The 11,695-nt window shown below is 38.5% G+C and overlaps 1 protein-coding gene across 2 annotated transcripts; it reads left to right on the forward strand.

The window, feature by feature from the left end:
• The first annotated feature begins 878 nt into the window (after positions 1–878).
• LOC146480110 (uncharacterized) lies at positions 879–9,589 on the forward strand. Of its 2 annotated transcripts, XR_014864775.1 has the most exons (6): positions 879–1,127; positions 2,845–2,913; positions 4,831–5,082; positions 6,758–7,249; positions 7,838–9,482; positions 9,545–9,589. XR_014864775.1 is itself a non-coding variant. In XM_085109971.1 (5 exons), the coding sequence occupies exons 1-5, from the start codon at positions 969–971 to the stop codon at positions 7,853–7,855; spliced, it is 990 nt and encodes a 329-aa protein (XP_084966097.1). In that variant the 5' UTR covers positions 879–968; the 3' UTR covers positions 7,856–9,589. The 2 variants fall into 2 exon arrangements, 1 of the variants encoding a protein (XP_084966097.1); XM_085109971.1 differs by having other exon boundaries at positions 7,838–9,589.
• The last annotated feature ends 2,106 nt before the right edge of the window (positions 9,590–11,695 follow it).

Raw genomic sequence — 11,695 nt, forward strand, 5'->3', positions numbered from 1 at the left:
TGTATCAAAACAAGGTCAACCCCAGCCTCGCTTAGAATCCAAGACCAGGTCACTTAGCGCACAACTGTAAAATGGCCTATTGTGCTAGTTCCAGGCCTTTTGGTTTGGATCCTTACCTGGGGGCCTGGGAAATGGAACACACACATCCGGCACTGAAATAATTCGGGGTTTTGATGCGTCCCAACTACTGCAACTGTCGACCAAATGGTATTTCCGAATAAATGGAAAACAACCATAATAATAATGATAATAACACGAGAGAGTGCATAGTAATAAGTAATAAATCGATATTGAGATGCCGAAGCCAGGGTCGGTTCTTATATGGCACAAGTCATACAGGAGATTCTTCAAGATGGTGCAATTACTTTACAATTTATAAATTAATAAATAAATAAATAAATAAATAAATAAATAAATAAATAGATAAATATTTAATATTAATAATAGTCATAGTGGTAATAATGATAAAAATAACTAAAATGAAAAACAATGAATTATTAAATTAAGCTATGCCGTGTGTACGAGAGTTCTAAAAAAAAAAAGAATTCACAATGATTGGAAGTAATCTTTATCTCTTGGTTTTTGTCTATAATTCACTCCAAATTTGAGGGCCTTGTACATGAAGTGCAAAAGAGTATTTATGAGAATAAAGATGACTTCACCCCGGGAAAGTTAGCCTCCTATGCCTATAGAAAGTTTCTATCGTGACAAAACCTTATGCATGCCATATTATGTTTTTATCTCTCTAAAACAGCACTCAGTGGCCGAAAGAGAATTTGTCTCTTGATAAGCGTTTATATTTTCACGCCGATGCCAGCGATCCCAGCACGCCTTTCTTCTTTCTTTTCTCACTCGACCCAGGCTTTCGCGACAGTTAATATTCAAAATGGCTGCGAGGATTATTTAATATGCAGAAACTTTAATTCGACCATTCCTGCTTTCGTCGTTGCAAGGAAACGAAGCACGTCATGGCCGACAACACAGCGAAAACTCTCAAAATTGCAAGGCTCGTTGCCTTAGCACATATCGTTGTCGGAGTGCTCTTGTTTATATTTGGAATCGCTGATCGTGTTCACGGTTACTTTTGGACTGGAGAAGGTTGTTTTGGTATTTGGTGTGGAGTATGGGTAGGTTGCTTGCGCAGTAATATTATCCTGAACTTGTTTATCAACAAGTCTGCACTATCACCTGTCTTTAAGAGTGGCGAAGGAAGGGTTTGTCAAACCCATCCGTAACTTAACAATTGGTGCACCCAATTGAAAAATTTAAGCTTAAGCTTAATTTGTCGAAGCAAAGCTTGTAGTAAGCTTAAAATTATCTGTTGCCCGATCCATTTCAACTTTGAGCTACTCGACAATTCTTTAGAATTTTACAGCAGCTAACTGATAATTTTTTTACCAATTTGAATATCATATCACGTCTGAAATGTCGTTCTGATCATGAATTTAAAAACAGTTTTGCTGCGTTAAGCTGGCCCGAAAATTGAAACTAAAAGCATGGGCGCATTCGGTTCAGGAGCGGAAAAACAGAATGACTTTGTGCACTGCCTGAAAATATTGCGTAGTATTTTATTTTTTATTTATTTATTTTTTTATATATATTTCCTTCCCGTTACGGCGTTACCCTGCTAGTAGAGTGGCTTCTATCTTTCCTGGCTTAACTAGAATTAAGATCAAAGTGAGTCTGCTTGCGGGGTCTGCACCTCCCTCTCAATATCCTTCCATTTTTTCATTTTTTGCTCTTTGTCTCCATCCTCATCCTCTTCCCCCAATGCTTCTTGTAAAAGCTGGACTTGTCAGTGGCTATTTTCACATTGTACTGCTCTTACAAATACAGTGTATTATAGTATGCAGTGCTGGAAACAGGTTAAGATAGATAGATCATTTTAAAAACCAAATCTTGCAGTCAAAGCAATTAAATTACATAGGTTCAAAATTACAATGAGTGAACAGCATAGGTTTAAAATTACGAAAATTATCACAAATAGCTTTGTAAGAGGAAATAATTAAAACAATTGACAAAAGCAATAGTGGACAATGTACAATAGCCTACATGGCAGGAGAAATCAGAGAGGGGGAGCGAGAAAAAGTGAGGGGGGGATGACACCTGAAGGAGATCATTTATACAAATACATGTACATGTACATGTACTTGCGTGTACTCATGCATGAAGGTTGCTACACTTCATGATTAGCATAAAACCTTACCTTAAGATTGTTAGTCAGACCTCAGGACTATTTACCTCACACATTACAAAAAAGCAAAATAAGAGTACAACAATATAATTATATTATGTAGAGAAAGTGGTGAGGAAGCCTTAGGAGAAACCACAGGGCTTATAGAAGAGTTGTTATGTACTGTGAGACGGTTGATACAGTCACAGTTGAAACAAATAGACGGGAAACGTGTAAACATTTGAGAAAAAATAGCATGTAAGGTCAATTATAGAGATACAGAATTTAAGTACAGATAGTTGCCGTTGATATAATTTTTTTTATTGTTATAATAATTTTAACTTTAGGTTGGAGATTTTTATCTCCAATCTTCAATTGTTTGCAAATCCCAGAGAAATATTAATAAAAAAAAAGTTGTCTGAATTATACTCCTTCTTTGTTATTGTTTGTTGTCACCATTTTGAATTTCTATTCTCGCAACATTTATTATCAATGATGAATAATTTGTGGGGGATATGCATATTTAATAATATTTATTGCACCATACTACATGTATTTCAAAAGTAAAGAATACCATGCCGTGCAATCAGTCAAGGTTCTTTACAAATAATGATTGGATGGTGGTATAATTATTTATTTAATTTTATGGATCATTGTATGTTGTGTTGCAGATGTGTATCACAGGAGCTCTAGGGATTCCAGCGAGTAACAGAGAAAGAAATGCCACCAGCATTGCAATGGTAAGGCAACAAATCTTTACCACTTAGAACTTGTTCTCCTTCCCTCCCTCCTGACCCCCTTAAACCTTCTGGAATACATGTAACTGACTCCCAAAATGCACAGAATGAAAGCTGACTTTTGATGACATATGCATGAAATTATGTGTAACAGCTACATGACACTTCTCAGCTAATAACAGGTTGAAATCATTTTTTTGGGCTGAACAGTAATAAAAAGCAAGCTGAGACTTCTGCTAGTCAACCACGGAGAAATGTGCATGCTAATATAACATCAGTGAACTCTGTATCCTTACAATTTCTGTGTCTATCACATGGCATCACAGTTTTTTTCCCTAAACATTAATGTACACTTTAAGAAGACCCTGAAATCATCAATAACCGTAAGCTCAAAGATCACAGCATTTCATACTGGTGACTTCACTGCAAGAGAAAACAATTCTTTTTTTTTTTTTAATCTGTTCAGTGTTCATGGGCTGCAGGAAATCATTGAAACATCAGCTGGCAGTTTGCAATTTTAAATACCTCAGGGTTGTTGAACTCCCACAACATCAATTGCCAAACCCCATTAATTTATTTTGTCTCATCATTGAACTCCCTCATTTAGTACACTGTGCTTTAAGTCATAGAGAATTGCTTGGTGTGGCATCTCCCAACCACTTTAGGCAACTTTTGGCAATGTATCAGATTGGGTTCATAATGAGCCAGGTTGCATGACAAGCACTGGACTTAACACATTGTATTTATGTATGTAATGATTGCGAAGGCAACCAACAGCATTCTTGACACCAATGGGTGGTTCTAGCTAGAAAAGGACCCTCTTCAGTTTAGCATTTAGCCCCACCAAAGATAATTATTTACAAGGATCAGGTTATAACAAGTACACGTTGTAAATTCTCAGAAAAAAATTCTGAGCCCCAAAGGTCATGGGTTTGATTCCTGCTGGGCCGAGCTTGGAAATTTTTTCTCAGAATTCACAACGTGTACTTACAGTCGACTCCCGATAACTTGAACCTTGGAGGGAAATTGAAAAAGGTTCAAGTTATCAAGGGAAAAAGTATATAGAAAATGGCCTGAACGGAAAGGAAAATTGGTTCGAGTTAGCGGAAGGTTCGAGTTAGTGAGGGTTCGAGTTATCGGGAGTTCGACTGTATTATCTTTTTCACTGTCATAGCATTGGGTGGTTGCCTGGTACACTAGTACCTTGCAATAAGTTTTAATGAATGACTACTAATTAGAAGCTGGTGGAATGGAATAATTTATTCATTAAGCGTCAATATCAATTTTTAATCAAAGGAGATTTCATCGAAATGTAGAGGTTTTATAAGTCTACCTTCAATATTAATTTTATTAATAAACCATTAACTAAAGGTAGAATCAACAACAAGTCTTCTACGCATAAATCACTGCACGAAAAATTGGATTTGCTCTTTTTTTAATTTGTATCAGAGATCAGGTCAAATATAATAACATCTTTGACAACACATTTGATGCGCATCAAGAATAGTCGTCAAATATGTGACACCTTTGCATATACCTTTGACTCGAATCAAAAGTGAGTTCAAATGTATTAACAACTTTGACCCTACCTTTGACATGCATCAAATTGAAATCAAACAACTTTGACTCCGCCTATGACGCGCATCAAAGGTGGATCAAATATGTGATATCTTTACAAATATCTTTGATCCGAATCAAATTTGACTCCACCTTTGACGCGCGTGAATCAAATGCGGCTTTTGTCACCTGTGATTCGAATCAAAGGTAATCAAAGGTGGCCTTTGACAGTCTTTGACCACACATTTGATGTGCGCATTAAGGCGTTTTTTTGCGCAGTGCATGTGACAGGGAAGTAGTCACAGTAGTTTTTTTTGTCTGTAATACTTGTCAGAAGTTCACATTATTTTAATCTCTTCCTAGTCTGGAGCTTTCATGGGCCTCTCCATCACGTCATCTGTGTTTGGTGGTGTAATTATCATATGCTACAGCATCTCCATTTCAGTGTACCATTACTGGGGGTATAATCATTATTATGATAAGAACCATTCAGAAATGGCTATCACAGCAATCATCTTGATTCTTGGAATTATTGAGTTTGGCATTGGAATCTGGGCGGCTGTACTGTGCTGTTTTCTGACTAATTGTAACTGCTGCATCACAGCAGCAGACCAGGTATGGAGTGACTTGAATTTGTCCAGTGGAGATTAAAATACCCTACTGACATGAGCATTAAAGCATCCAAACTACATGCAGTATTAAAATTGGAAGGACACAGGTTCAAATCCTGTTGGGAGAACTCAGAATTTCTTTTTCCAAGTATATACAGTACAGTATATACTGTACCTGCGTCACGTCCAGGTGGGAGGGAGGCGGGGGGGGGGGGGGGTACTCCAGATTTAGAGTGATGGGGAGATCAAATGGGGGCAGAAATCAAAACAAAGAAAAGTCCCTGGAGCTTCCAAATGAAACCCAGAAAAATTGCTGGATCAAAAATTAACCCCAAAAATCCCATGCTGAATTTCAAGCCTTAAAAATTTCCAGAAAGGATTAAATGATACATGTATAACATGATAGTCATTCTAACAACACCAGTGTTGATAAAGCCAGGCGATAAACACTATGGATGTCACAAAGAAATCAATTGAATGAATTGATTTGATACCTTAATCTTCGGATTGTTTTGAATACCCCAAAAAATCCCTACTTAAATCAAGCCACACAAAGAAATACTTTCCAAATTTTCCTACCCCCCCAAAACTCCCGGAAATGAAAATTTCAAACCCATAAAAATCCTTCGATCATGATAATCCCTGTCACTTGAAATCCAGGGTACCCCCACTGGGTGTCACTTACACTGAAAAAAAAAAAAAACGTGTACAGTATATCAAGAATATTTAATTTTTTCCTCTTTATTTACCGTGAATTGTCTATTTGTATGGCTTGTGACATTTTAACCATGCTAATTAGAAAAAAGGACTGTTACAAAACATGATTGCATTGCTGCAAGTTGTGATTAGTTCATTGCATTAAAAGTTCATTCTGTTCTGATTGATTTGAACTATTAAATACCTTGGGTGCCGATTTACGACACTCAAATCAAAATTGCTCTACTACTGTACTGTATATTCATGTCTGTTTAGCTTAACCTTACTGTAAACATATTTTTACTACCATCATGTATGATAAATGATGTATGATTATTTATTTAATAAATGGAGACAAATTAAAAATGTAATTTTATAGTTACACACTGTATTCACAGACCAAATCAACATGTACAATGAACAATTTACATGTAATGCCATAAACATTACAGACAGTCACTGAGGTCAGCTGTTTTCACTGTTCTTGGGGATTTTCAAAGCTGTGATTTTGCAGTCAAAATCTGACTGAGAATTCACCATGGAGATCCAGGGTGACCTGAATACTGTATATACATGTATGCATTATGACCTTCTAAAGAATCTTACTGCTTTGCATTATTACATACATGTATGAACACACTGATTATTACTAAGTCAAATGAACAAGATACTGGTGACAAATGTTCACTAGGGAATACTAGACATCTTGTTCCCAAGTACATAGAGTGTCATGACCTTCATACACACTTTGAGTTTGAATGATTGATAAGCTCACAGACCGAGTTTTGCTTATAATAAGCATGTCCGTTGATTGAGAGACACAATAATTATAAAAGTTTACAAAAACCTTATTTTTTCAAAATTTTAACCTTGAAACGGAGCATGGGGCTGATCTGCAAGTGCCACTTATCTGCTGGTGTTAACGCAAAGTACAGTGTAACAAGTTTTAATCCTTAATCTTTCATTATGTTGGTTGTATCTAGGCAACTTCAGTTGTGTATGTGACTGGTCAGGGTACGGTGTCTGGTGGTTATGTCATGGGGCAAGGTCCTGGTGGTGTGCCTGTGGCCATCCCTATGCAGCAAACTGGAGGTGTTGTTACAGTTCCAGGTGCTTATCCTCAAGTGGTCCACATGCCTGCCACTGGTATGGTCCAGGTTGCTGGCCAGCCTCAAATGTACCAAGTGTCTACAGCTGGGGCTGCAGCAGGACAGCCTCAAATGGTCCATGTCCCTACATCTGGGGCTCAAATGGTCATGGTGCCTAATCCTGGTAATGCAGGGGTCCAACCTCAGGTGGGCCATACGCCCCTTGCTGCCGGGGCTGAGGGAGGTCAGCTGCAAATGATGCATGGGGCTGTAGGTGCTGAGGGGGGTCAGCCTCAGTTTGTTAGAGTGACTCCGGATGGCCCTATGATGGGAGCACCGGGAAGCCAGTACACGCAGATGCCGCCACAGTACAATGCCGATGAACAAGTAAGAGAGATATACATGAAACACCTTTAAAGTGCATGTACCTGTGGAGACTTTTTTGCTATTGTTCGTAATGTGTGACTTTTTCACTTCTGTTTTATACAAGCGCCAAACGACCGTAATTAGCAAATTTGGAAGCAGATTGTTGTAATTACAGTGACCGTGGTCAAGAAATTTCTCATAATTCTGGTTGCTTCTTATAACCAGGTATTTAGGTGAAATTTTCAATTTGCAAATTTGTTACAATCGTGTTTTAAAGTTAATGGCGCGTCTTATGACCGAGTGTGCCTTATAACCGAAAAAATACGGTGTCAGTGCAGATGAAAGGTTATGTACTAGAAGTAAAGGTATCTTCACAATGAGACTGTTACGAAAAAACCTGAGAAAAAAATTCAGGCTTGGATGTTCAAGCCTGAAATTTTTCAGGTTTTTTTTGCAACAGTCTGCAAGAATCTTTTCTTCCATATAAGTAGCACATTTTCCAGCTGACCCTTAGCACCCAACACATGCTTATGCTTTGAGGAGGTCATATTAGTTTATGATGATACATTTAGTTCAATTCCTTTATTGTTTATATTTCTTTCTTTGTAGCTTCCTGTCAAGACCTAATGAAGCATGGCATTTCTGTTTGAACATTGCTATTAAAAAAGGACGTTGTAGTGTGATACAGTCATATTTAGGCATTACTCATGCACCCATGGGGAGTGGGGGATTCCCATATAAAAAGTGGCAAGGGTGATCATCAGAAATTTTGAAAAGAAACCCTAAAAGTTACCAGAATTCTATTTTGTGGGTATGGTGCAAAAAGTTTTTACCCCAAAAAGGTACCAACTCTAAAGCAATACACTAAGTGATAGTTGACTGACATTTACTTCCTCTCATATTTTTTGGCGCAGTTAACTCTAAAAGGTACCCCTATCCTTTTTTTAGTACACTGAGGTGTACCAAACCACGAATTTTAACCCGCAAGGGTAGGTTGATCACACCCATCACTTTTTTATGGGATCCACCCCCCCCCCCCCACCCCCCGGGCTTATGCGATAAGTAGCACGTTTGAGAGCACAAGCATTAATTTTAATTACATTCTTTGACACATACATGTACATGTACCTACAAACATGAGTTAAGCTTCTAGTAGCAGGAGGTCTTTGCTAAGCTTTGTAGAGCTTGTCTAAGTAGATTCTCCTCCAACCATAGAATATGGGATGTACCCTTTACTTATGTAGTAGTTGTAATAAATAAGTGTTATTTACTGTAAATATGTTTGGCACAGCGCTTATTACACACAAACAATTTTGTAGTAACATAGAGGCTATTAGGAGTTATGAACGCCCAACGTTAGACATGATAGGCAGAAACTCAACAGTTATTGGTTCAAACATCAATATTTAGTTTGACTTCACTCTTGTCATGTATTAACTCTTTATAGTCTTGATGCTACAGTGTAAATTCTACTTGGAAGACTCAAAGTCACTTAGAATAACAATCATTAAGCATTGCCATAAAAGTGAGGCCGCCCCTTGTAAGGAAAGTTTTTATTTGTAAGTTATTTGTAAGTTATTTTGTAACTCAAACTCAACTAAGTTATTTTGTAACTCAGACTAAACAACTGTTGATTCAAATGTCAATTTAATTTGACTGCACTCTTGTCATAAAAGTTGTTTACTCTTTGTAGTCTTGATGTTACAGTGTAGATTTTACTTAGAAGACTCAAAGTCACTTAGAACAACATAGCGTTGCCATAAAAGTGAGCCTGCCCCTTGTATGGAAAGTTTTTATTTGTAAGTTATTTGGTAATAGCCATTTTATTTCTTGACTGGTTGAACTATGTTAGGAACAGGGGGAGGGGGCAGGGGACCTAGAAGCAATGCTCTCACAACTTGAAAAGCGGTCCACTCACAATGTGGCAAGCGGAGTTTGAATTACCAACCGCTGTTCGGAAAATGAGCCCACGCGAGGAAAGCCGGACCCGAGGGAAAGGCGGAAATCGACCCTAAGTTTGAATCCGCTGACAAAAGCCTCCATGACCCCCTCCCCCCCCCCCCCCCCCCGTTATATGAAGTACAGGAGCAAGCATGCCAAGAATTAATTTAATGAAACCTGCTGTATTTATTATTAAATAGACCGTTTTTGCTTCGTTGTTTTGTTGTCCCATTACAGAACCTGTGACGGTACGCTATTAAAGTCTAAGGAGTAGTCTCTTTCAGAATTGTTCATATTCACGCTGGCATGCCAGGTATTCTCCTGAGAATATCACTTGATTTGTAATCGGGGCAATTAACACATAGAGCGAATAAGGTCTATTATGTCACTCGGGGTGAATAAATGAAAAAGAACTTCATATGTTTGTCGAAAGACTTTCATCTGTGTATAAAGCCGCCTCAGTAAAATGTATCGTTTCCCATTTCCCTCGCCAACTTCTGGGAGACAGAAAAATAATTAAATCCGGTCTAGGTCTATACTAGCCTGTGAACAGGCTCCCAAGTGTGGTGTAGAGCGAAAACAAAAATCGAGCCCCCATGCCGCGCTCCGCTCGTCCGGCTCGCCAATTTTTCTTTTCGCCCTATACCCCACTTGGGAGCCTGGTCTATACTGGCTTAATTATTCGACTGTCTATCTTTATCTTGGGGAGTCAAGACGGTAGCTCGAGGCAGGGCACTTATCAGGGGCTCGGCTCCGTACAAAGAGGTTTCGGTTTCGTTTATGCTAGACTGCAAAACAGCCGTATTTTTGCGTTTGGTCGAAATGCGAGGTCTTGTCAAGCGAAAGGTCTCGAGCGAGGGTGGAAACGTAGAGTGAGACTGGGGAGAGAGGCTAAGAATACGCCCTGCGGGCTTGGTAGGTTCGCGAATTCACAAAAAAAAAACGACTGTTTTGCAGTCTACGTTTTTGCAACTGTTGCCATCTGAATGTGTAAGCTAAGCGAATAATGAATATAAGAAATGCAAGTATACGAAAATGGCTTTATAACATGACACAGTAGAGCGCGGTTGCCGTTACCAACTGTGCGCCGCGGCTGTAGTCTGCTCCACGCTCTCCTTGATCTCATACACTCTTTTTTTATATAATTATAAATAAAAGGAAACTGGTCATACCAAGGACCCACCTTGCCTACCTCATGAACATCATGATTACCGACATTCTGCAACAAGTGACTTACACGTCGACATAAAAGAACATCTAATGATAAAAATAAGCGAAAGAAGTTTTACACTACGTTTCGATGACTCCATGTCATCATTTTCAAGTGAAAAGAAAAGAAATTGACAACTTAGTATATACCGTGCAAGGCGATAAAACGTAAAATATACATGTAAAGGTGACAAATTAAGTACCGATAAATAGTTTAACGCGTATGGAGTCTGGGGACGTAGTTCCCGGTGATGTGGTCTGTTCTTTGTGCGTATATTATCATGGTTGGGTGGGAAAATGCTCGGAGATATTAGCTTCATTAAGCTACTCTACAATCCGAGGGTAACTAAAGTTTGATGATGATGAATTGTGTATTCAAGCGTGGCCTTTTCTTTTTTATGAATAACATTTCATAAATAAAACACTCCAGTTTTCCGTTGCACTTCTTTAAGACGGAAACGTTGTTGTTCTTTTCTGACTTGAAAATGATGACATGGAGTCATCGAAATGTAGTGTAAAGTTTCTTTCGCTTATTTTTTATCATTAGATGTCTAACTAAGGCTCAAAATTGCAAAAACAAAAAAACAAGAACGTTCAGCAAGCTAAGCACCGAAATAAGACGTCCTAATAAAGCAAAAACAGTGTATAAACTGGATTGGCTATCGTATGACGTGTCCTGACCCGAGTTTGAGTCTGGGTGGCGTAAAGAACCACACCCTTTTGAATTACGCCCGATTTCTCAGGATTACTGAGAGCTCCGATCGGGCCCCGCGCGGCCTTTTCGTTTTGCTTGATAAGCAATCCCGCGAGAAAATGGGAAACGAGAACACTAATCAAACCATCCGTGTAATGCAAGCATGTATAGCCTAGGGGAAGTGACGTGGGGTTTTTGACCTCTTTCGTTTAAAAATGGTGAAATAAGGTCTACACTTAAGGGGGATTCTACCTTAACGCCATTTTTCCGTCACTTGGCATGGCTTTAATGGAAACATCTCGTTCACGTTTCAAGCAATTCAAAAACTCTACTCTCATCTCGTGAATCTGTATTGTGGGATGTTCTGTGAATTTTTGGGTGATTTTTGGGTATATTTGGGAGAAGATAATATTTCTTAAAGGATTGGTAAAAATTTCATTCAACCTTACCCTAACCCTAAGCCCCTGAATCCCCCCTTAAACACAATATAATTCTAGAACAACGAGAGGACTGAAGAAAGCACCATAAAAAATGCGAGAAATTGAAAAACGTTAGCTAAACATTTTTTAAGTTTAAATCCATTCCGACCGACTCTGTCTCTGGCCAGAGGAACTAACTGGGAG

The sequence above is a fragment of the Pavona decussata genome, unplaced genomic scaffold (assembly GCF_977016875.1).
Source record: "Pavona decussata unplaced genomic scaffold, jaPavDecu1.1 SCAFFOLD_55, whole genome shotgun sequence".
NCBI classification, from domain to species: Eukaryota; Metazoa; Cnidaria; class Anthozoa; order Scleractinia; family Agariciidae; genus Pavona; species Pavona decussata.

Bases quoted from the DNA above. Each gene is read 5' to 3' on its own strand.
- LOC146480110 (XM_085109971.1), top strand. From the start codon at position 969: ATGGCCGACAACACAGCGAAAACTCTCAAAATTGCAAGGCTCGTTGCC. The intron at 1,128-2,844 runs GTAGGTTGCTTG...GTTGTGTTGCAG, and splicing joins GTATTTGGTGTGGAGTATGG to ATGTGTATCACAGGAGCTCT. The intron at 5,083-6,757 runs GTATGGAGTGAC...GGTTGTATCTAG, and splicing joins GCATCACAGCAGCAGACCAG to GCAACTTCAGTTGTGTATGT.